We start from the raw sequence: 25,675 nt of genomic DNA, 5'->3' as shown, positions 1-25,675 counted from the left end.
CTGTGTTGGTCTGATGGAACGTAAGTGGCAAGCAGGGTTTATTTTTGTATGTAGGCAAATTCATGAGCTCCACCAGCTATTGAGATATGTTAAGCTCCTCCTCAGTTCAAAAAAGTCGAGAGGAAAATGTATTTTTTAAATTAAAAAAGGAAAGGAAAGGAAAGAAAGAGTAGGGGGAATTTCTCTGCCAAGCGTGCTGTGTGGCTTCTTCCCACAGCCAGCATCCTGTCATCATTCTTAGTATGGAGGAAGTAAGGAAGTTTGAACAGACACATGATTTCTCCTCCTCCCCACCTCACTCCCCCCCCCAATAAAACCCCAAAGCTCTGCATGAAAAATCTGCTCTTATTTGAAATATAAAATCCAACATAAGGCATGCTAATACAGCTGGAGAAATTACAGTGGAACTGAATAACCTTTTTATTTCGTTCTGTTGGATGTTCTCTTTTAAGCATTATTTTGATAAACTGGGAGTCCATTTGGATCCTAAGCATGCTTTCTTGGGAGTAAACTCCATCAGACACAAGAGGAACATAGACAGGCATAAGACTGTCCTGTAAATAAATGCATTCTCGGCATTGTCTGGTATAAACAGCTCCCTTGGGAAATGACAAACAGGAGGAGGAAAGCAAAACACGATAGTTCATAGATTACATTGTCCATCCCCTTGCATTAGATTTGCAACCTGGATTTTTCAGGAGCCTTGCATGTAACTGAGATGTGCCTGCCCAGTAACGTATAAAACAGAGTCCTTTAAAAGCCATGAATATGTGGGAGCCAGTGTGGTATAGTGGTTAGAGTGGGGTCACTCAGAGGAGAAGATGGTGAAATGCAAACAGGGGACAGAGAAAGGGCAGAACTCCTCAATGCCTTCTTTGCCTCAGTCTTCTCCAAGAAAGAAAAAAACGCCCGACCTGAAGAATATGGAGCAGATGATTCAGCAGGGGAAACACAGCCCAGGATAAGTAAGGAGGTAGTACAAGAATACTTGGCTAGTTTAGATGTATTCAAGTCTCCAGGGCCAGATGAACTACATCCAAGAGTATTAAAAGAACTGGCAGAGGTGATTTCAGAACCACTGGCAATAATCTTTGAAAATTCCTGGAGAACAGGCGAAGTTCCAGCAGACTGGAGGAGGGCAAATGTTGTCCCTATTTTCAAAAAGGGGAAAAGAGAGGACCCAAACAATTACCGCCCAGTCAGCCTGACATCAATACCAGGAAAGATTCTAGAGCAGATCATTAAGCAAACAGTCTGTGAGCACCTAGAAAGAAACTCTGTGATCACTAAAAGTCAGCATGGGTTCCTGAAAAATAAGTCATGTCAGACTAATCTGATCTCATTTTTTGACAGAATTACAAGCCTGGTAGATGAAGGGAACGCTGTGGATGTAGCCTATCTTGATTTCAGCAAGGCCTTTGACAAGGTGCCCCATGATATTCTTGTAAAGAAGCTGGTAAAATGTGGGCTAGACAATGCTACCATTCAGTGGATTTGTAGCTGGCTTACTGACCGAACCCAAAGGGTGCTCATCAATGGCTCCTCCTCATCCTGGAGAGTAGTGACTAGTGGGGTGCCACAGGGTTCTGTCTTGGGCCCAGTCTTGTTCAACATCTTTATCAATGACTTGGATGATGGGCTTGAGGGAATCCTGAGCAAGTTTGCAGATGACACCAAATTGGGAGGGGTGGCTAACACCCCAGAGGACAGGATCACATTTCAGAATGACCTTAACAGATTAGACAACTGGGCCAAAGCAAACAAGATGAATTTTAACAAGGAGAAATGTAAAGTACTACACTTGGGCAAAAAAAATGAAAGGCACAAATACAGGATGGGAGACACCTGGCTTGAGAGCAGTACATGTGAAAAGGATCTAGGAGTTTTGGTTGACCACAAACTTGACATGAGTCAGCAGTGTGATGCAGCAGCTAAAAAAGCCAATGCAATTCTGGGCTGCATCAATAGGAGTATAGCATCTAGATCAAGGGAAGTAATAGTACCACTGTATTCTGCTCTGGTCAGACCTCACCTGGAGTATTGTGTCCAGTTCTGGGCACCACAGTTCAAGAAGGATACTGATAAGCTGGAACGTGTCCAGAAGAGGGCAACCAAAATGGTCAAAGGCCTGGAAACGATGCCTTATGAGGAACGGCTTAGGGAGCTGGGTATGTTTAGCCTGGAGAAGAGAAGGTTAAGGGGTGATATGATAACCATGTTCAAATATATAAAAGGATGTCATATAGAGGAGGGAGAAAGGTTGTTTTCTGCTGCTCCAGAGAAGCGGACACGGAGCAACGGATTCAAACTACAAGAAAGAAAATTCCACCTAAACATTAGGAAGAACTTCCTGACAGTAAGAGCTGTTCGGCAGTGGAATTTGCTGCCAAGGAGTGTGGTGGAGTCTCCTTCTTTGGAGGTCTTTAAGCAGAGGCTTGACAGCCATCTGTCAGGAATGCTTTGATGGTGTTTCCTGCTTGGCAGGGGGTTGGACTGGATGGCCCTTGTGGTCTCTTCCAACTCTATGATTCTATGATTCTATGATTCTATGAGTGTCAGACTTAGGAACCTGGGAGACCAGGGTTCGAATGCCCACTCAGCCATGAAAGCTCACTGGGTGACCTTGGGCCAGTCTCTCACTCTCAGCCTAACCTACCTCGCAAGGTTGTTGGGTGGATAAGATGGGGAGGAGGAGAACCATGCACACCACTTTCAGTTCCTTGTAGCAAAGGGTGATATATAAATGAAATCAATCAATCAATCAGAGCTTCCCTGGGACATATGATCAAATGTTCCCATGCTCTTGGCGGACACGGAGCAATGGATTCAAACTTCAAGAAAGAAGATTCCACCTAAACATTAGGAAGAATTTCCTGACAGTAAGAGCTGTTCGGCAGTGGAATTTGCTACCAAGGAGTGTGGTGGAGTCTCCTTCTTTGGAGGTCTTTAAGCAGAGGCTTGACAGGCATATGTCAAGAATGCTTTGATGGTGTTTCCTGCTTGGCAGGGGGTTGGACTGGATGGCCCTTGTGGTCTCTTCCAACTCTATGATTCTATGATTCTTTTTTTTAATTTTAGCCATTAACACTTTCTAGAATTCTTGACAGCTTAAGAGTCTCCGGCGCCCTAAAGAAGCCAGATTATCCTCCAGGGCCTTTTCAGTGATGGCACCAACCTGGTGGAATGCTCTGTCCTATGAGACTAGGGCCCTGTGGGACTTGATCTCCTTCCGCAGGCCCTGTAAGACAGAGCCTGGCCTTTAATATAGCCTGATCCTCCATTCCTTTTTCCCTTCCCTTTTTTATGAAGAAACCCTTCCCTGGTCTCCTTGCTGGCCTTAGCAGGACTAACTTGGCCAGTTAGCCCTGGCGATGCTATATTGATGTTGTATTTTATAGTGTTTCTAATCTGTTTTTAAGTCATTTTGAATCAGTGTTTTATATTTGTTGTTAGCCGCCCTGAGCCCGGTTTCTAAACCGGGAAGGGCGGGGTATAAATAAAAATTTATTATTATTATTAATTCTATGACACGGCACGAAACAGTGGAAATTCTCAATGCTACTGGGCTTGTTTTTTTTTTTGTCAGAAAAGGACAGCGATCTGTCTGGCAAGAGTTATACGTGCCTTTTGAGTAATAAATGGCATCCAGTTCCCACTTTGGATCTCCTCGTTCTCGGGACCACCACCGTAGCCACTGTCTGTGCAGAGCTACTAAGAGAAATTGGACATTTTTAAAAAGCCATGTCAGGGAAGTAGGAGTGTATTGAAGCCCTTTTCCAGCCTTGGATCCAGCCTGGAATTCCTTAGCTAGAGGCCCTCAGTCGGGAGTGCGCTTTTTACCAGTCGCGCAGTACTTAAGGTTGCCCACATATCTGACGGAATGCACCCTCCCGTTCTTTGTGGCTGGCGGTTTGGCTTGGTGACCACGGATTGGTCCGGCCTGCCAAATTAAGTTCCTTTTGGCTTATGTAGCTTCTCTCACTCTCTGCAGTTAACAGTGTCCCTTCTAGCCTGGTTGCATCGCTGCATGAGTTGATAGGGTGGAGGTGGATTTCTTTGCAGTGGCAGGCGGAGAAAAAAACTAAATAACCATGGTTTTATTCCAGCTGTTCTGGGGCTGCTTGAAGAACAATCAATAACAGACCACTCTTCCAAAGCTGCTTATCATAATTCTATGGGCGCATGTTGTAAAGGGAACCAGTTTCTTTTAAAGCTTTTGATATGTATTGTATATTCATCTGAAGTTTAGATAAAGCATTAGCCAGGGCTTCTTTTCTGTAATCAGCCTGTGTGTGTGTGTGTGTGTGTGTGTGTGTGTGTGTTTGTGTGTTTGGTTTTTAATGACATTTGTTCGTTTGGTCCTTGACCTACTTTACCAAAAGGCACCTCCTTATTTTGTGTTCTTTCTTTCATAGGCGAAAGCCGGATTCAAGAAGAGAGAACAATCTCCCGCATTTTCTGCAAACAACAGTTCCGCTGATGCCTCTGCTGGGGGTAAACTCTCACCTCTTTGCTTTCTCATCACATAGTTGCCATTACCTTTCTCACAGGAGTGGCATGTAATGTGTTTACTTTTCCTTTTGAAAAAGCCTCTATTGTGCGCCAATTGTTCCCCTAACACAAATGGATGGATTGTTTAGCAGTCCATTTCTAATATAATGACCATTGATTAGTTTGTGGGATGGCTGAAGAAGGATGGATTGTCCTGGCTTGTAACTAGGGTTGCCAGACTCAATAGAGGACGGGACTTCTGTGCCTTTAATTGCCCTGCTCTCTTTTGAGTCTGGAAACCTGAAAGAGAAACCAGCAGACCCTTTGCTTGGAAATTAAACCAGCGTTTCTCAACCACTGTTCCGCGGCACACTAGTGTGCCGCGAGACGCTGGCTGGTGTGCCGCGACGTGCGGCGATGAGAAGGGCGATTTGCATTGTCACGTGCATTGTCACGTGCCTGGCGGCCGCCAATGCACATCACTGGCCCGCCGGAAAGGAAGCCGGCCGGGTCACGACGCGGGGCGAGCGCAGCTCTCAACAGCCACCACCACGGGAGGGTGGTTTTAGACAAACTTAAAGAAGCTGGCTGGATGAGCTCAACCTGAAACTTGCTGAGCAAAGGATTGTGCTGGCAGAGAAATCAGCGGCTTGTGAAGCCTTATTACAGGAGATTGCAACCAACACAGCAATTGGCAAGTGTTTCTTACAGTCATAATTATATAGTCAATATAGGGCGGCACAGAGTTAAATTTTTTAACTTTTTTAATGGTGGTGTGCCTCGTGATTTTTTTCATGGAACAAGTGTGCCTTGGCCCAAAAAAGTTTGAGAAACACTGAATTAAACAAAGGGTCTGCTGGTTTCTTTTTAAGGTTTCCAGACTCAAAAGAGAGCAGGGCAATTAAAGGCACAGAAGTCCTGTCCTCTATTGAGTCTGGCAACCCTACTTGTAACCAGCAAGGACAATGCACCCTTTCTTTGCTCATTTGTCTTGTACAGCTATAGGATTGACACCTGGGGATTGGGGCTGTGGGTGCCAGGGTCTCTTCCAAAGCTCATGATGTAGCTACCTTTCTGAAGCTAAACAGATCTGGGTCTGGCTAGTGAAAGGATGGGAGACCATCTTGGAGGCCCATGCAAGTCACTTTGAGTACCATAATGGAAAAGATGTGGGATATAAAGGGTGGCGCTGTGGTCTAAACCACTGAGCCTCTTGGGCTTGCCGATAGGAAGGTCAGTGGTTTGAATCCCCACGACGGGGTGAGCTCCTGTTGCTCTGTCCTAGCTCCTGCCAACCTAGCATTTCAAAAGCATACAAGTGCAAGTAGATAAATAGGTACTGCTGTGGCAAGAAGGTAAACGGTGTTTCCGTGTGCGCTGGTTTCCATCACAGTGTCCTGTTGCGCAAGAAGTGGTTTAGTCATGCTGGCCACATGACCCAGAAAGCTGTCTGTGGACAAACGCCGGCTCCCTCGGCCTGAAAAGTGAGATGAGCGCCACAACCCCATAGTCGCCTTTGACTGGACTTAACCGTCCAGGGGCCCTTTACCTATAAAGGGAGTAATAAATGGTTTTCAAAGTCTGTTTCAGGGAATACTAAGGTTGCAGGTTCATTCCCCATTTGGGGCAGCTGCATATTCCTGCATTGCAGGGGGTTGGACTAAATGACCCTCAAGGTCCCTTCCAACTCTACAATTCCATGAATATGGGGTTCTTCATAAGCTTACACAAAAGCTTCCTCCTTGAGAATATCTGTAACGCTGGACAAGCTTGCCCTCCGTGACAGTTCTTCCCTAGAACGCCCTCCCGTCAGATGTCAAGGAAATAAACAACTACCTGACTTTGAGAAGACATCTGAAGGCAGCCCTGTATAGGGGAAGTTTTTAATGTTTGGGTTTTTACTGTGTTTGATGTTTTCATTCGTTGGAAGCCACCCAGAGGGGCTGAGGCACCCCAGTCAGATGGGCGGCATACAAATAAATTGTTGTTGTTGTTTGAGTGAATTCTAAGCTAAGCCCTGGTTTCTGCAGCAGTCGTTCCATTCAGTAGGCCTGGCTGGAGCCCTGCATGAACTAACACTCCCAGAATGCTTTGCAATGCCACACCGGACACCTGTGACAAACAAATAGACATGGTCAGGCTTCCCTGGAAGTAGGCAGATTGAAAACCTGTCAAGCTTATAGCGTTAGTAATCAATAGGCTCACTGTGGCACAGCATGGTGGATAACACCAGCGTATCTGAAGATCCAGTTGCCATAGAAACTTAAGTATTTTCCGGTGCTTATAGGACTCTGCACTTAACATATATTTGGCACATGTATATTAAGGATATAAAATGAGTGTAAAAAAAGCACCCTGCATTTTGTTTTCACATTTGCCGAAGGTTGGGTAGGAGGCAAGGGCTCAGGCATAGGCAAAATCCTTGTTTTACCTCCAAGCCGCTTCTCCCATATGTCTTAAACAAGCAGTTCATGTATGTACGTACAGCTATAGATGCAAAAATATGTTGGGGTATTCTAAAAGCACATGCACCTTGGGTGGTAGAATACTGTTTGGGTTGTCTAGTGTTGGTACAGCCATGCTTGCTCAACCATGCATATAACACACTGGTCTTGAAAGACCTACATTGGCTCCCAGTACGTTTCCGAGCACAATTGGTGCTGACCTTTAAAGCCCTAAATGGCCTCGGTCCAGTATACCTGAAGGAGCGTCTCCACCCCCCATTGTTCAGCCTGGACACTGAGGTCCAGCTCCGAGGGCCTTCTGGCGGTTCCCTCCCTGCGAGAAGTGAGGTTACAGGGAACCAGGCAGAGGGCCTTCTCGGTGGTGGCACCCGCCCTGTGGAATGTCCCATTCCTCCCATCAGATGTCAAGGAAATAAACAACTATGTGACTTTTCGAAGACATCTGACGGCAGCCCTGTATAGGGAAGTTTTTAATCTTTGGTGTTTTAACGTGTTTTTAATATTCTGTTGGGAGCCGCCCAGAGTGGCTTGGGAAACCCAGCCAGATGGGCTGGGTATAAGTAATAAATTGTTATTGTTATTGTTATTGTTCTGGAAATATGCAGACTTTGGGGGATGTTTTAGAAAGCAGTTTTGGTGACTTGGCAGGAGTCCAAAGAAATGCCCCCTCCCCACCAAAAGAAATTATGTGCATCTGTGCCACAGCCTTTATCAACTTATTTCTCTCTCTCTGTGTGTGTGTTTCCTTTTGTTTGTTTTTTAAAAGAGGTGTCACAGGTCCAAGCCATGTGCCTCTCTCATTATATGACCGTTCATGTTTCAATAATGTCTGTTTGATCCACAGCCCGTTCATTCCCCAATTATCCTCCAGGTTTTGGGGTGAGGTTCCCCACCACCACCCTCATATCTTGGTGGGTTCGTACAAGAAGGTCTAACTGGTATTTCAGCAGCATCCATCAGTTTCCATTTGAGATCTCTAATAAACATTTAAATCGCATCTTGCTTACCATTTAAGGGGGGGGGGGCAGAATAACAAACACGGGTTGATTCTGGTATTCAGGTGATTAGCTCCAGTTGTTTGAACAGCAGGAGTTCGGAACACATCCTTCAGGAGGAAAAAGTTCCAATTAGATTTCCAATTAATGTGCAACCTGTTGCCTCCTAGCTGCTCGCCCCACGTGGAGCGATGATTATGGACCACAAAGAAGGAAGATTTCCCTAAACCCCACTGTTCGTCTCCAAGCAGATAAACTAGAGATGGTAAATATCTTCTGTCTGATTTTTTTACCTTTGTTCCTGTGGCAAGTTGGGGACAGAAATTACTATTCCACGCAGGTAAATAATACTCATGAGACCAATGGTTTGCTGTGCTGAATCAACATTTGTTGCCTGATGAAATTATTTAGCAAATATTGAAATGGCCTGGCTGGATGAAAATGTTTTTAAGCTTTCGATGCTACTTTTTCTGCTGTGATTTCCTCTCCTAGCGTCGCAACTGCCTTTTGCAAACGACGCAGGAACCTTTAGCCCAAATCTAGGGAAAGTTGTGCTTGAGCTCCCATTGACTTTATATCCCATTAATTTCGGCAATTTACTTTGGCTCTAGCGGTTTACTTTGGCTCGGGGCCCTTGTTGTCTTTCCTTTTAAAATATTTTCATAGTCACACTAGCTTATTTCTAGCGATCTCTAAAATTCGCAATATATTACTGTAGGTCTCCAGCCAAAGTAACTGGAAGATTCCCATTTTGGCCGGGAGTTATGAGCACTTTGTGGCTACGACATGAACTTGCAGCGCTTTTGTTCTTCTTGCCAAGTAAATGGATTTCAGCAAGGACTCTTTGGGCTCACAAAGAGAGTGGCAGGGACTGAGTGCTTATGTGGATTGAGATCCAAATAGAGGAGTTTACACGTTAATGCAGCTGAAGAAAAGGGTTAGAAAGGGGTCAGCAAACTTTTTCAGCAGGGGTCCCTCAGACCTTGTGGGCGGCCTGACTACATTTTGAAAAAGAAGAAGAAGAAGAAAGAATGAATTCCTATGCCCCACAAATAACCCAGAGATGCATTTTAAATAAAAGCACATATTCTAGTCATGCAAAAACACCAGGCAGGCCCCACCAATAACCCAGAGTTAAATAAAAGGACACATTCTACTCATGTAAAAACACGCTGATTCCTGGACCGACCGCAGGCTGGATTTAGAAGGCGATTGGGCTGGATCCGGCCCCTGGGTCTTAGTTTGCCTACCCATGGATTAGACAGTTTTTGGAGCCACATTTTCTCTTGGAAATGGTTGCAAGAAATTTCACAGTGGAGGTGCCATCCTGCATTCCCCCCCCAGCTGTTTTTAGGGGCTGCAGTCCTTCTCCTTCCTCACTCCACCCTGTGTGCATTGAAAGCAAGTTTCAAGTTGGCTTCCTGAAAGGAACTGAGCAGAGCTCCCCCAACCTGGGTGCATGGCTGCTGAGTATGGTGCAACAGGCTATAGACCTTGGAGGAGCAGGTGGGTGGGAGACCTTGTGTTAGAGCAGGGTTTCCAAACTAGGGTCTTCTCCTGCTGTTGTCGGACTACAACTCCCATCATGCCTAGCTAGCAGGACCAGTGGTCGGGGATGATGGGAATCGTAGTCCGAAAACAGGGGGAGGCCCAAGTCTGGGAAACCCTGTGTTATAGCACGGATGGGCCTCTGATTGGAGTAAATAGCTTGGCTTTGTTCAGCATCCTTGTCATGAATGTGGCTTCCCTGGCTACATTGAAGGGCCGGATCCTACTTAACTCTTATTAAGTGCTACTCCACAATGTGTTCACTCCCTCCATGCAGCGAGAGCAGGATTCCAGCCAAAGATTATTTCCCGGAAGAACAATATGGAAGCCTGTGATTCATTGTGAGTTTGGAGCAAGGAAGTATATTCAACAGGGCAGCCTTGCTTGTACACACATTTATTTGTTTTTAAACAGCTCTCTACTACCGTTTCTCATTTTTTTCCAATCCTAAATTCCATTTGCCACATTTCCACATCGGTTTGCTTTGTCCATAATCATATAAAAACCTAATGAAAATTCATCAGTATTTTTGGGTGCCTTTTTCCTCATATGCATGTTTCGGGGGCGTTACTTTGCCCAATTTGCACATTTTTTTGCAAATAGCCTTTCATAATGCAATGCATGCATATGTGAATGTTTGTGCACGTTTTTTGGGGGGGTGGGTGGAGAAACAGCTTTGCAAAATTCAAGTGTGAATTTCAGAAAATAGCTGGATTTCAGCTTGTGTATTCTCTTGGAAAGTGTGAGCTCTTCCCTGTTAGTGAAGAACAAGCCAAGGGTAACGGATGACCCTTGCTCCTTCCTCCTACGTCTGAGTTTGGAAGTTGTGCTAGCAAACTATGGCTGCAATTTGCTGGAGATTTCATGCCTAGGGGCGTTTGTAACCCAGCAGATAATAGAGAAGTTGAAGTCAAGTCTCCCATTACTAAAATTTCTTCTTTCCCTGAAAACACCTACAGTTTGAGAGGAAAGTGTTTTGGGTATCAGTGATACAATTTTTCTTTTCTTTTCAAGTGCTTCCATCAAGGTGCTTTTATCAAAGTTCTGCCACCGCCTTCTTCCCCAGCTATTTCCCAAAGTTGTTTTGCTAAAAAGATCTCATTTCTCTTTTTGGTGATACCCTCTTCTCTCACTTCATCTATACCGAGAGCAGAAAAATAAGCGGGGAAAGAGCTGCGGAGGGCAGACCACTTAGATATTTATATCATTTTTGTGTAAGTGCTTGAAGATTGGGCTTCCGAATTTGCTCTTTCTTTCCTTTTTCTTGCCGTCAGTTGTTTGTTTTAGGAGACTAAGTGCTGATGCAACCCACCTGAGTTGCGTTTCAAGCTGCATACGCCTCTTTTCAAATCTCCTTCCTTTAAAATCCTTGTTTGGGTGCCAGAAAATGGCACTGTAAATCAGCCCGGCTGCTTTATCCCCCTGCTTATCTTACTTCAATAGGCAACCCACCCACCCAACACCTAGAAGAAGCACCATCTACCCCCCCGCATTCTCTGCACACCTCCCCAACCTTTTCAGGAAGAGCCCGCTGGAATGAATGGAGGTTTCAAAGTGGCCCGCTTTGGATTGTCTCTAGAAAGCACCCGCCAGCTTTCACGCGGGACTCTTGCTTGTTGCGCACCTGCCCTGATACATTGTGTGCTTTCTTGGCAGCCACTAGGAGACCCATTCAAACATTACAAGGAGGATGGGTTAGGCAACAGAGAAAGGATAAACCTGTGCTTATGTCCTTCTGAGATAATGTGCGCAAACCACTTTGAAAGCTCCAGAGCGCCACGTAAATGCTTTTCTTCCGTGAAGGCGTTTTGCAGAATCAGGGTTTCGATTCCGCCACAGCACACTTACGAGTGTATGCAAAACTTTTCTCTCTGTTGATGTGTAGGAACAGATCAAGGGAGCCCAATCCACAGGGTTCAATAAAGAAGACAGCAAACAATCGTAGCGATTATTAAGTGTGTGCTTCATCACTCTCACTCAGTCAAAAGTGAAAGTAGAAACAGAACAAAGAACATCACATGACAGGAGATCAAGTTACAGTGTCTCCTGTGTGTGGGAAAGTTGCAGCAGTCTTATAATGTAAACAATCAGTCACATGCAGCTTTTTTTCCTTGCATAGGATTTATGCTAACAGTTTGGGCAGGTCAGCCTTGCCCCACATAAGTGATAATGAAACACAGCAGCTGCACACCATTTGAATAGTAATGCCAACCGTGGGGGGGGGGCTGGCCCCCTCAAATATTTTACTGTGAAAAGACCTCAACCATGAGGAGTTGGCTTTTATGGAACAGATGCACCCCATGATCCAGTGTTGGAGAGAGAAAGTAGGAAGTGTGTTAGGGCTTTATTTATTATTAGTAGTAGTCGTAGTAGTAACATCCCACCTTCTTCCAGACTGGCAAGGCGACTTAAGCAAGTTAAAACAACACAAATAAAAGGAGGTGCAATGTGTCCCATTGTTGTCAGATAGAGAATTCGAACCCCTGTGCTTTCTCTCTCGCCTAATCCTGCTTCTAGGCTCTGAATTATCTCGGGATTCAACCCACGAAAGAACAGCAAGAAATCCTAAGGCAGCAGCTACCAAAGGATCCTAAAGGAACAGTGTCTTTTGGAGGTAATGAAGTGAGTTCTAGGGAAATGGTAACAGGGAACGCTGCATAAAAGCCTTCCTCTCGGTGTCTGGTTTTCAACATTATGATAGATCAGCGGTCCCCAAACTTACCCGGCTTCGGGCAGGTTCCTCTGGCGCCGATCGTGCGGAGGGCGGGGGGGGGGGGACGCACTCCCATACGCGCGCACACTCGCTTTTTCTGGTGCGGTGCCGGAAATGGCTTCTGCGCATGCGCAGACGTCATTTCTGGTGCAATTCTGGGTCGGCACAACACCAGAAATAGTTTGTGCGCGTGCCTATGGGAGTGCGTTCTCCGGCTCGAGCGTGCACACAAGCTATTTCTGGCGCCGACCCGACCCAGAGATGGGCAACTGCGCCACGGCACACCGATAAGAGCAGGGGTCGGCGGGGGCCGCACAATTGGCTCGTGCGGGCTGCATCCAGCCCCCAGGCCTTAGTTTGGGGACCCCTGTGATAGATCATCCGCTAAACATCATGACATACTGATATGGTATCATGATGTCTGAAATAAGGATGGAGCTATGGAGAAGCGTTGGCTGGCTTCATGGTTTTTCCGCATCCATCATGATTTTTGCATAGCACACACCATGATTTGGGATATATTTATAGGTCAAAAATTAGGAAACCACTATCATGATATGAGCTTCCTACTGGGTTTGGACGATACATCAGTATATTGCCCAGCCCTATTCATTACAGCAATAAACCTGTGTTTAAGTTGGACCACACAAGCCTCTGCATTGGGCAGCTCTATGTAATATTGTGGGCTTCTCTCACAGTTTGCTTGCTTAGGGCGTGGAGCCAGGGGGTGGAGTCGAACGCGGTGGCCGTATGACCCCAGCGGCAAGGCAAAGACAGGGGAAGTCTCCGCCCCCCAGCCAGTTGTGGCAGCAGGAGGAGGAGCTGCCTTGTGCCCAGCTCCATGTTCACCCTCAGAACAATGGGAGACTGGTCGGCCCCCTAAAAAAAACCCAAAACATTGGGGGGGGGAACCAAAGTGCCTCTGTCCCTAGTATGTGGAGAAGTGCAACCTATAGCTTACCAACTATTTAACGCAGGCATAGGCAAACTCGGCCATCCAGATGTTTTGGGACTACAACTCCCATCATCCCTAGCTAACAGGACCAGTGGTCAGGGATGATGGGAGTTGTAGTCTCAAAACATCTGGAGGGCCGAGTTTGCCTATGCCCGATTTAATGGGAAACTATGGATTGTGCCAAAGAAGGGAGGTAGCTTAATGAGCACAGTGCCCGTAAGTGAGAGGAGAATGTGTGTGAATCTATAGCTCTCTCATCTAATCCAAGCCTTTTTAAGGGTTGCCAAAAGTTAACATAACACTGATGGCAGTTAACCTAGCTAACTTGTTAAAAAACCCTGCTGTCATTTTGCTCACAAATTTCCCTACATGCAATTCATAACTGGTGTTTCATAGGAAATGGGTGATGGGGAGAAACTTGGGGAAGATCGGGAAAACATAGCAATTGTTCAACAGGCAGCTAAAAGTTGGGCCCAATCTTGAAATTGCTTCTTTTGCCATTGATCAGGCATGTTCATGCTCACTTAGCCTCTGTTTTAGATTTTGTCCAGGTGGCAAGAAACCTATTCTGTTTGCAGCTAGATGGGGCAGGTGGTGCCCAAGGACAAGCAGCATTTAATCCCCACGAAATTGCCCAATTACTAGATTCACAGGTAAGTAAAGTGTGTAATGTAAGTAATATGGAGCTCTGTCCATTGATCAACATTCTGGACTTTGTTTATTTAATCATTCATTCATTCATTGAATAAATTAATAGATAATAACAACAATAATTTGTTACTTTTATTTCATATAGCTGTCCTGCATTGTCCTTCTCCTGATAGTATATTGTTGGGCTTTCTTCCCTTCAGTTTTGTGTCTTTCTAATGGTTGATTTTACGAATTTAATATTGCAAACCCCTGTTCAATCTTGCATTTTAAAATGAAATTCTCTTATTAGCTTCTTCTAAAAACCATTGGCTATTAAGCAATAACTTAGGGCTTTGATAAACACCCCCACCCCCACCCCACACAAACATGTATGAAGGCCAGCATGTTAGATTCTTTTCTAATTTGTACTTATTGATTTTGCAAGTCAAGTTAATTCATTGGAGTAACAGGCAGATCTCTTAATAAGACTGGATTAAATTGGTTTTATTTTCATTATTATTTTTATTAAATAAAATTTAATACAGTCTCCGCAAAGTAACAACAACAATAAAAATAGCATCATTTTACATAATCTTAAAATATTAATGGTTAATGTAGGTGTTATACAATGTAGGTGTTTAAGTATCATCATGGATAAAACTGACCTAATTATTCCAAAATTTCTTTGTTAACAATCTCCACTCTCCCCCCCCCCCCAATATTTCAATGCATCCAGTTTGTCTCCTGTGATCCTTTGGAAAGAGAGGAATTGGAAGAACTTAAGAAAGAGAGAAGTGAGGCCTTACAAGAAATATGCAAATTGAAGGTAATAGTTTACTTTGCTCATCTGAAACAAAATATACTCATCTCTCCAAGTGTAGGGTTGCCATGCATCTGGAATTTACCGGACATAGCCGGTTAACTGTAAAACAAACAACCCAAAAACTCAATAACCTTGCCAAAAAAAAAAGCTCAACAACTCAATTTTCACTTTTTGAAATATGGCAACCCTATAATGCAAGTACTTTTTGGTTTTTGAAAAGTGGAAATGGAATGAATTAAAATAAATTTGAAGGAGCATAGAAACTGGTGTTTGTGTATTCTTTATACCATGTTGACACCATTGAGTTAGATTTTTTTTTGGCTTGATTTTGAGAAATAGGTGGTTAGGGAGCTGCCTTGCATATCTGGGATAACTGTTTCTGCTTCTCCAAGGAAGGTCAAACTGAACCATTGTTTATATATGTCTTTGTGCATGCATATACATATATATGTTTCCTGCCCTCCCCCTTTATGGGCTTTGAGTGGTCTACAGCAGTTTTATGTTAATAAGTCTTTTCCTTTAGGGGCTCTAAGACATTCAAATGGTTTCAGGGGTAAATGACCCCTGGACGGTTAATCCAGTCAAAGGCGACTATGGGGTTGTGACGCTCATCTTGGTTTCAGGCCGAGGGAGCCGGCATTTGTCCACAGACAGCTTTCCAGGTCATGTGGCCAGCATGACTAAACTGCTTCTGGCACAACAGAACACCGTGACAGAAGCCCGAGTGCACAGAACTGCTGTTCGCCTTCCCACCACAGTGGTACCTATTTATCTACTTGCACTGGCGTGCTTTCGAAAAGCTAGGTTGGCAGGAGCTGGGACAGAGCAACGGGAGCTCACCCCGTTGTGGGGATTCGAACCGCCGACCTTCTGATCGGCAAGCCCAAGAGGCTCAGTGGTTTAGACCACAGTGCCACCCGCGTCCCTCCAGGGGTAAAAGAGACCACCCAGGCCTACTAAGCTTCAGCAAGGTGGTAGCCTCATATGCTTGCAGACCATAACCCTGGAGAGCAGCGCATTGGAGAATTGCTGGGTTACAGTGTGGGACTTGTATCAAGGACTAGCTGGCTAACCACAAACTTAGTGGTTAACCTTTGACCAGATAGTATCTCTTAGCTTAACATATATGGCATTACTCTTGTGAGAATAAAGGGATGGGTGCATATCTGCTTTTTGGCCGAAGGACAGGAAACAAACGTTGGAAAATGCTTTTAAATATCCTCCCAGTTCATCAGAGGCACTTTTTTAAAATGGCTCCAAACATCTTTGCTGGTGGATCTAATCCAGAGTTTCCCATACTTGGGTCTCCATTTGTTTTTGAACTACAACTCCCATCATCCCTAGCTAGCATGAGTCAGTGGTCAGGGATGATGGGAAATGTAGTCCAAAAAAAAAGCTGGAGATCCAAGTTTGGGGAACCCTGATCTAATCAATTTATCAAACTAAACATTGCAGACCTGCTTTCATCCTGTTGTTTTTATTTTCTCATTGTCTTTTAAGGACTCCCAGATTTCTAAATGAGTTCTCTTCCTCCCCCTTTTATATGTTTTTAACCCAAATATCACTAATCAGTGATAGGTTCATCTTTGGTAGCTTGGGAAGTGTGAATGTTCATTTGATTGCCCATTCCATAAAACTGATTTCCTTTTACGTCGCATGGAGATAAGGTTCCAAGCAACAAGTAAGGTATATATTTCTATTCTTGCACAAGTGCTTTTGGAAAGAGAGATTGAGGGGCGGGGGGAACACCTCTCTTTAAACTGTTACTTATTATAGGCATTCTTTAATTTTCTACTGGCAGAAGGTTTCCTACTCTGTAATTTAGATTTCAGTAGTGCTCTGCCAGCTTCATGGAATAATCACTGTTCCTGTGTGACTGACTGTAGTAAGACTTAATTTGTTCAGTAATAAAAGAACATTTCTGATTATGTCCCTTGGACTTGCCCCCAGGATAGAAGTCTCCGTAGACTTCCACAATAAGTCCTCAGTGCTGGCAACCGCTGTTATTGCCGTTGCTACCTCTGCTACAGCCGAAATGTTTTTAATTTGCTGCTACATTGCTTTCCTTTTGATCATTTAGTAGTAGGTCTTCTTGGTGTAAGACTTTGATTAGACAGAATTCACAAAGACTATTTAGTCAGCTGTACACCAAGCGAAGTCAAGAAGTACAGTCTCTTGGGGAATCCTTTCCAACATTTCTGATGGCGGGGAGAAGACGAGATGAAATCTCAAAAGGTGCACAGGAAGGAAAGTTTATTGGCTCAGTGCATTTTGTGACATAGTTCCTCAGGGGTGTTTAGATTATACAGTGGTGCCTCGCAAGACGAATTTAATTCGTTCTGTGAGTCAATTCGTTTTGCGAAAAATTCGCCTTGTGAATCGCGGTTCCCCATAGGAATGTACTGATATATTTTTTTTGCCCATAGGAACACATTAATTAAATTTCAATGCATTCCTATGGGAAACCGCGATTCACAAGGCGAATTTTTCGCGAAACGAATTCGTCTTGCGAGTCACCATCAGATCGCAAGACGAATGCGTCTTGCGAAAAATTCGTCTTGCGAGGTACCACTGTATATTTGTCTAAAAGGATTTGTGCTCCGCTTTTCATCTGAAAACAGTCTCACAGAGAGGCTTGCGGTAATCAAAAAATACATTCCCTGACTTTAGGCTTGCAATCCGAAGGACACGACACTAAAGGAAAAGGGATGGGGGGAGAGGAGGAAAAATGAAAACTTGGAGTTCTTTCTTTCAAAGTTCACCAGGCCATTCAGGGATGAGGCCTGACTTCTGCTTCCTCTCCCATTCATGGCAGTTGTTAGGGAGAAGACGACGACATGGGCTGATGACACAGTGTTTATGCATCAAATGCTCTGTGATTAAAAATGTGGTCAAGGGGCCAGTTTTACTGCTTTGAGGTGCCAATAATAATAATAATAATAATAATAATAATAATAATTTATTATTTATACCCCGCCCATCTGGCTGGTTTTCCCCAGCCACTTCCAACAGAAAAATAAAACACAGTAATCTATTAAACATTAAAAGCCTCCCTAAACCAGGCTGCCTTCAGATGCCTTCTAAAAGTCTGGTAGTTGTTTCCCTCTTTGACATATATTGGGAGGGCGTTCCACAGGGCGGGCGCCACTACCGAGAAGGCCCTCTGGAGGAAAAGGCAATGATCCCCTGCCCCCCTTTCCCTTTCGTAACAGAACTGGCACCTCTTTATATTTAGTGCTGTAAGCGACCTGTGCTCACTGTTTATTCGTGTGGCAGCCACATCCATAAATAAAAAAAAGAGAGAACGCGTTGAGCAGCTGTAGGCCATGTTTGCAGAAAGAAGGGGGAAAGCAAGAGCAGGAAATACTGGCTGCTCCTCTGTGTGGCTGAAAGGAGCACACTAATTTAACGATTTCCCCCCTCCAATTGAAAGCACGCAGGTCATCCTCTTCCAACCAATTTAGGTCACCACTTGGCTTGATTATTTCAGGTAGACCTGTGAAGTAAATAATTGCTATTGATCAGAGGTCTGGACTGGTGATCTAAGAGCCTGCAAGCCTGGCAGTGCTCACAAAGCAGCTTCATCTCCTGGAGCCAGAGAACTCCTGCTTCTGCAAACACATGCACAGCACATAGATATTAATGGGAACGAGTGCAGTCTGTGGTGTTGGCAGCACTGGATTAGTGACCCGGGAAAGCTGGAGTTTTGCCTTAAATCTGTGTTGAATGTCCTGGGAAATGTGACCCACTGAAAATGAAGTCGTCTCAGACATGCGCCGAGCGCTGCTCCCTTAGAACTGCACAATCGCAACTTTTGCCACCCCAAGCATGTGAGATGGAAGGAAGAGTATAGCATCTAGATCAAGGGAAGTAATAGTACCACTGTATTCTGCTCTGGTTAGACCTCACCTGGAGTACTGTGTCCAGTTCTGGGCACCACAGTTCAAGAAGGATACTGACAAGCTGGAATGTGTCCAGAAGAGGGCAACCAAAATGGTCAAAGGCCTGGAAACGATGCCTTATGAGGAACGGCTTAGGGAGCTGGGTATGTTTAGCCTGGAGAAGAGAAGGTTAAGGGGTGATATGATAGCCATGTTCAAATATATCAAAGGATGTCATATAGAGGAGGGAGAAAGGTTGTTTTCTGCTGCTCCAGAGAAGTGGACACGGAGCAATGGATTCAAACTACAAGAAAGAAGAATCCACCTAAACATTAGGAAGAACTTCCTGACAGTAAGAGCTGTTCGGCAGTGGAATTTGCTTCCAAGGAATGTGGTGAAGTCTCCTTTTTTGGAGGTCTTTAAGCAGAGGCTTGACAGCCATATGTCAAGAATGCTTTGATGGTGTTTCCTGCTTGGCAGGGGGTTGGACTGGATGGCCCTTGTGGTCTTTTCCAACTCTATGATTCTATGATTCTAAGAGCTGCTAGATTAGAGGGCTGGCTTTCAGGACTGAGTTCCCAGCGCTCTTTGTCATTGTAAGAAAGAGGAAAAACCTGCACTGTGCTGGGGGTTTGCATAGGGATGCCCTGATTTTAAAACTGCAGCACTGGCACCCTAACTCAGGCCCGTAAGCAAGAGTTGCTGGCAGTGAGTCACATCCCCTGTTGTAGGACTGGGCGATGCCTGGTTTTCAACATCGTCATATATATTGCCAGCTAAACATTGCAATCTGCTGATAAAGCACAATGTCTGAAATAAGGATGGAGCTATGTAGAGGGACGCGGGTGGCGCTCTGGTCTAAACCACAGAGCCTAGGGCTTGCCGATCAGAAGGTCGGCAGTTCGAATCCCTGTGATGGGGTGAGCTCTCATTGTTTGGTCCCAGCTCCTGCCTACCTAGCAGTTCGAAAGCACGTCAAGTGCAATTAGATAAATAGGTACTGCTCCGGCGGGAAGGTAAACGGCATTTCCATGCGCTGCTCTGGTTCGCCAGAAGCGGCTTAGTCATGCTGGCCACATGACCTGGAAACTGTCTGCGGACAGTTGCAGGCTCCCTCTGCCTATAGAGTGAGATGAGCGCCACAACCCCAGAGTCGTCCGCAACTGGACCTAATGCTCAGGGGTACCTTTACCTTTATGTAGAGGCATTGGCTGACTTCATGGTTTCCCCCACATTGTGATTTTTGCTTAGCACATACAGACACATCATGATTCGCAATATATTGCCAGGTCAAAAACTATGAAACCGATATCATGCTATGGACTTCAAACTGGTTTTGGACGATATATCGCCCTGCCCTACCCTGTTGTAGCACCTGGAATTGGTGGTGTTGCAGTCAACCCTCAGAATAAAGTCACAATTTGGGGTGGGTGGGTGGTGCAACTAGGAGTGTTCAGGACCAAGGTCCCCCCCCTTCTGTGTCTGTCTGTCTATGTGTATGCATAATTCCTTCCTTCTGATGACGACTGCCTGTAAAATTAGGGTGGTGGCTCACTCTCCTTTGTTGAAGATTCCGTAACATGCTGTTCATGTAGTATTGTTACATGCCCATTGAAATGTGGGAGGGGAGGGGTGAATGAGGCTGCTGCTGTGTTTCATTTGGTCTACAGACAAGCTGTCGGATGATAATAGCTTGCTGCAATTAACTGACACATTGATTTGTCTCTTTGGGATTGAAAATGTTAGTCTTTGTGGTAGAATGTGAGCTCCTGCTATTACTCTCCAAAACCATTTCTTCTTGTTGTCATCTCAACTTTTATATGCCTGCCAGTGCTATTTTTTCCTAGAAAAAATGGTGCTGGAGCTCACCGTGAATGCCTCCCCTGTGAGAGCCAGTGTGGTGTAGTGGTTAAGAGCGGTAGACTCGTAATCTGGGGAACCGGGTTCGCGTCTCCGCTCCTCCACATGCAGCTGCTGGGTGATCTTGGACTAGTCACACTTCCCTGAAGTCTCTCAGCCCCACTCACCTCACAGAGTGTTTGTTGTGGGGGAGGAAGGGAAAGGAGAATGTAAGCCGCTTTGAGACTCCTTAGGGTAGTGATAAAGCGGGATATCAAATCCAAACTCTTATTCTCTTCTTCTTCTCTTATAATGGCAATGACACCCACCTGAGAGGTGCCGGAACTGAGTTCCAGGGAGTTCTACCTGGGGGGGAGGAGCCCTGCCTGCTACCCCCCCCCCCGTCCCAGGGATGGGAAGCCTGTGGTTCTCCAGTTATTACTGGACTCCAACTCCCATGATCCCTGACCATTGGCCATCCTGGCTGGGGCTGATGGGAGTTAGAGTCCACAAATGTATGGAGGGCGCCACTGCACCAAACTTTGGAACGAACCTCAGGATAGATAAAAAGAAGTGCTTCTTCACAGAGTTTAGTTATAGGAGGAGGAGACAGTGATAGCCACCAACATGGCTTTAACAAAGGATTGGACAAACTCATGGAGGATACGGCTATCAGTGCCTGATGGCTGTGCTGGCTTTGCTCCACCTCCATGGTCAGAGGAAGTAATGCTTCTGAATACCGGTTGCTGGAAGCCACAGGAGGGGAGAGTGCTGTTATGCACAGGTTCTCTACTTGCCAGTTTCCCACAGGCCAGCATCCTGTTCTTTTTTTTTAAATAAATAAATATAATGTATATTAAATTTTCTGTTTTGCAATTAAAAACACTCATTTTACATCCTTAAGATATCAGTGACTTCCCTTCTTCTCTGTCCATGGTTCATTTTACATATCATGAATCCCTGCATATTTTACAAAAACTATACCAATTGGTTTTCCATTATTACATCCATCAAAACTAATTTACACTGTTGAATTTATCGTCATCCTGCCAGCGTTTTCAGCAGTATCCATGATTTACCATATATTCAATAAACGTTTTCCAATCTTCTCTAAATGTATGTTCTTCTTGTTCTCTTATTCTATATGTAAAGTCTGCAAGCTGCACATATTCCATCAGCTTAAGTTGCCATTCTTCTTTGCTTGGGACCTCGCTCATTTTCCGTTTTTGGGCTAACGAAACACGGGCCGCAGTAGTGGCATACATAAATCACCTTTTATGACACCTGGGGATTTCAGTCTGAATTATCCCCAACTGAAAGGACTCTGGTGTGTTTTTGGGGGAGTACTTTTAAACATTTTTTTTTGCCAATTCATTATGGATCATTTCTCAATACTATTTTACCCTTTTACAAGTCCACCACATATGAAAGAGTGTTCCCTCAGGCTGGAGCATCCTATATATGCCAGTTTCCTGCAGCCGAGCACCCTGTTCTCACAGTGGTCCATTAGATGCCTGTGGCGTGATCCAACAGACTCTTAAGTTCTTCCATTGAGGAAACAAAGAAGACTTCATATTGTACATGAGATACGATAGCCACCTTCAAATATCTCAAGGGCTGACACATGGAAGAGGGGACAAACTTGCTTTCTCCTGCTCTGGCGGGTGGGATTCGAACCAATGGCTTCAAGTTACAAGAATGGAGATTCCGACTAAACATGGGAGAAACTTTCCGACAGTAAGAGCTGTTGGGCAGTGGAACGGTCTCCCTTGGGAGGTGGTGGACTCTCCTTCCTTGGAGGTTTTTAAGCAGAGGTTGGATGGCCATCTGTCATGGATGCTTTAGCTGAGATTCCTGCATTGCACGGGGCTGGACTATAGTCTATATAGCTATAGATGACCCTTGGGGTCCTTTCCAACGCTACAGTTCTTTGATTCTGTTATTCTAGGGCATAGCTGGCCAATGCCACTCTCTTATTTATTAGTATTTTATTTATTAGTTTTATATACCACCTTTCATCATAAGATCTCAGGGTGGTTCAGGGTATTACAGGGTAATAACAAGTAAATAATCAAAACAGCAAAACAATAACTCTGTTATCTTGGAAGCAGAGGTGGAGAGATTATCTTGCCCTCCCTCCTGGGTGTTGTGACTCTACAATAAAACTGGCAAAAAGTCAGTAAGAACTTCAGAGATTTGGCTGAAATGTGCTCTAGTAGTATGAGGTCAGCAGTCTGGGGCAATGAAGGAGCAATTCTGCTTTCTAAAAGGTCCTCATTGGTCCCCTTAAGAGACAGGCCAGTAGAAGTTCTTTATTTCTGATACTTCAAATGTGATAGCAATATAGAAAGAAATGCTGCTTTATTGGCCGAGGGATCCGGCGTACAGCTTCTGGGTCATGTGGCCAGCATGACTAATCCATTTCTGGCAAACCAGAGCAGTGCATGGAAACACCGCTTACCTTCCTGCCAGAGCAGTACCTATTTATCTACTTGCACTTTGTGCTTTCGAACTGCTAGGTTGGCAGGAGCAGGGACTGAGCAACGGGAGCTCACCCCGTCACGGGGATTCAAACCGCCGACCTTCTGATCGGCCAGCCCTAGGCTCAGTGGTTTAACCCACAGCACCACCCGTGTCCCGTAATAGGGTTAAACAGCTATCTGTTTTGGGAAGGGGTGGCTACAGAGTCTGCCAGTATACAATGTCTTTCTTGGAGAATGTTCTGTATGTTCTTCGGATCTCAATCAAATCACACAGTCCAAAAGCACAGCCAGAAATAATGGTGTTCAGAGTGGCTAAGATAAGGAAATGTTTTAAAGAGAGATTGCCAAGGAACTTTGTGAGATCCTACAAGATCACTTACCTATAAACCGATGGAGAGAGAGAAAAGTGCATCCAGTTTATTGAGAAAGAAGAGGCAACACAGAGGATATGCTTGTTTAAAATGAGCCTGCACACCAGACTGAACTCTGTGGATGAACTCTATAGGGGAATGCCTGTTCAACCCAAATCATTGGCTAGCAGCTGCATATAGAGTTCACTGTAGCAACAAGTGATGCTCATCAATGACATTCGGATTTCCTTGATTCAAAGAGCCTTGGAATTCTTACTGCTTAACTAACTCTTCTCTCTTTTGCATTGACAGGAAGAGTTGGCCGAGTCCGAACATAGGAGAAAACAGCTGGCTGAAGAGCTGCAAACTGCCAAACAAGTAAGTGAAACCGTCCGCCAAGTCAGGGCTGTTGCGGAATTTTCCTTTTTCTTCCCAGGGGGACACCAGCGATGTGACAGTGGCAACCATGATTTAGCACCTTTAATCCTTGCGGTTCTCAGTTCAGTGTTTGCCTAGCTGCTGCAGAGAGCTGTGGCTCCTGTAATTTCTCATTTCCTCTCAATGACTTGACAGGGCCAGTTCATTGACCAGATCAGGGCTTGCCAGTTTCGGTGTGTCAGTAGTCCTCAATGTTTTCACACTTTGCTTCCAGCTTTAACCACAATCTGCCTGACTGGGCCAACTTTTGATTTCTGTTTGCAAGTTTTTCACCATGCGCCAGCATATTTACTCTTATTTTCCTTTGGGATATCGAAATGTAGGGGAGGAGAGGATCCCTATACCTTTCAATAGCAGCATGAGAGCCTCCCCTTCATCCTGCTATGAGAAGTCTAAGCTTTGTCTTCCTTTTCTGAATCTGGAAACCCTGTCCCCCCACACCCACCATCCATGTTTTCTTAACTCTGAGCTGTCGTACTGCTTACCTCCTATTATGCTATGCTATCTATACTGCCATGCTACACCAGTAATCCTCTGTTGTTGGCTTATTCTGTTTATGAGATCTTCAGAAAATAATAATTAATTGCCCAGCTGCAAATTCATGTGTTGCTGCTCCTCCTGATATATATATATATATATATATATATATATATATATATATATATATATAATTTTTAATTAATTTTTCTGTTTTACAATTTGATGTACTCCTTTATACATCCTTAAGATATCATTGACTTCCCTTCTTCTCTTTCCATGGTTCATTTTACATACCATAAATCTCTGCATATTTTACAAAAACTAAAGCATTCAGTATTCCATTATTGCAACCATCAAAACTTATTTGCATTGTTGAAGTTATCTTAATGCTGCCAGCGTTTTCAGCTGTACACAGTTATTTCCCATATATCCAATAAACATTTTCCAATCTTCTTTAAACATATGTGCTTCTTGTTCTCTTATTCTATGTTTTAAGTCCGCAAGCTGTGCATATTCCGTTAGCTTAAGTTGCCATTCCTGTTTGGTTGGGACCTTGCTCATTTTCCATTTGGGGCCTAACAAAACAATGAGCCACAGTAGTAGCATGCACTACTACTTTTTTCACACCTGGGAATATCCGTCTGAATTATCCCCAACAGAAAGGACTCAGGTTTTTTTTTGGAAAGGTACTTTTAAACATTCAATTCATTACGAACATTTCTCAATACTCTTTTACCCTTTTACAAGTCCAATTCTGTTTATGAGATCTTCAAAAGATAAAAGCCCTTAAGTTTTTTCTTGAAATAAGATCCTGAAAAATCCTCAGCTGTGAATTCACACATTGCTGTTGCTCCTGATTTTCAATACAGTAAAGAGCACAAGTGGGGCTTGCTTGTGATATTTTTGGGTCAAGCCTGTAGGTTCTTGCTGAGAATTCCTGGAGCGTTGTGCAGTCATGCCAGGTATAAACAGGAATGTTTCTGAAACTCTCAGGCAGGCCTTCCCCCCCTTTTTTTTTCACCAGGCTAGTGGCCGGGGAGCAAGGTTGCAGCCAAAGGGCGTAACAAAAGCATGGCTGGATATGCCAGCATCTGGCTGATTCATGATGTTTCTGCCCACGGATGTTTTCAAAGGGTGAGCCCATGGCACGCTTTCTGCCAATGCAGTTTTCAGCATTGCAATATTCCGTGCGTAAGGGACTTGCCAGCTGCTTTTCAATGCTGATTAGATCATGGGTGGCCAACACTGCTGGATTACAGCTCCCTTTGTCCCCTGGCCACTGGCCATGCAAACTGGGGCTGATGGGAGCCGGAGTCTAACAACAGGACATGGTGGCTAAAAAACAACAACCCAAACCCTTCTATTTATTAAAGGATAGAGATTTGTTTTTAATTGCGTATTCAGAAACAGTTTTGCTCAGGGGTTCCCAAACTAAGGCCCGGGGGCCGGATGCGGCCCAGTCACCTTCAAAATTTGGCCCACGGACTGTCTGGGAATCAGCATGTTTTTACATAAGTAGAATGTGTCCTTTTATTTAAAATGCATCTCTGGGTTATTTGTGGGGCATAGGAATTCGTTCTTCTT

The 25,675-nt window shown here is 44.6% G+C and overlaps 1 protein-coding gene across 4 annotated transcripts in view; it reads left to right on the top strand.

Moving 5' to 3' along the window:
• Positions 1-25,675, top strand: part of STXBP4 (syntaxin binding protein 4) — a 117,852-nt gene that overhangs the window by 15,098 nt on the left and 77,079 nt on the right. For all 4 annotated transcript variants that reach the window (XM_060272007.1, XM_060272008.1, XM_060272009.1 and 1 more), the window contains 6 exons: positions 4,416-4,494; positions 8,122-8,216; positions 12,017-12,113; positions 13,708-13,820; positions 14,534-14,623; positions 23,486-23,551. In XM_060272007.1, coding sequence (XP_060127990.1) covers positions 4,416-4,494; positions 8,122-8,216; positions 12,017-12,113; positions 13,708-13,820; positions 14,534-14,623; positions 23,486-23,551 — 540 coding nt within the window. The remainder of the gene's footprint in view (positions 1-4,415; positions 4,495-8,121; positions 8,217-12,016; positions 12,114-13,707; positions 13,821-14,533; positions 14,624-23,485; positions 23,552-25,675) is intronic.

This window comes from Zootoca vivipara, chromosome 2 (genome assembly GCF_963506605.1).
Source record: "Zootoca vivipara chromosome 2, rZooViv1.1, whole genome shotgun sequence".
NCBI classification, from domain to species: domain Eukaryota; kingdom Metazoa; phylum Chordata; class Lepidosauria; order Squamata; family Lacertidae; genus Zootoca; species Zootoca vivipara.
Note: the sequence above shows the minus strand (reverse complement) of the source record. Positions and strands in the feature narration are given on the sequence as shown.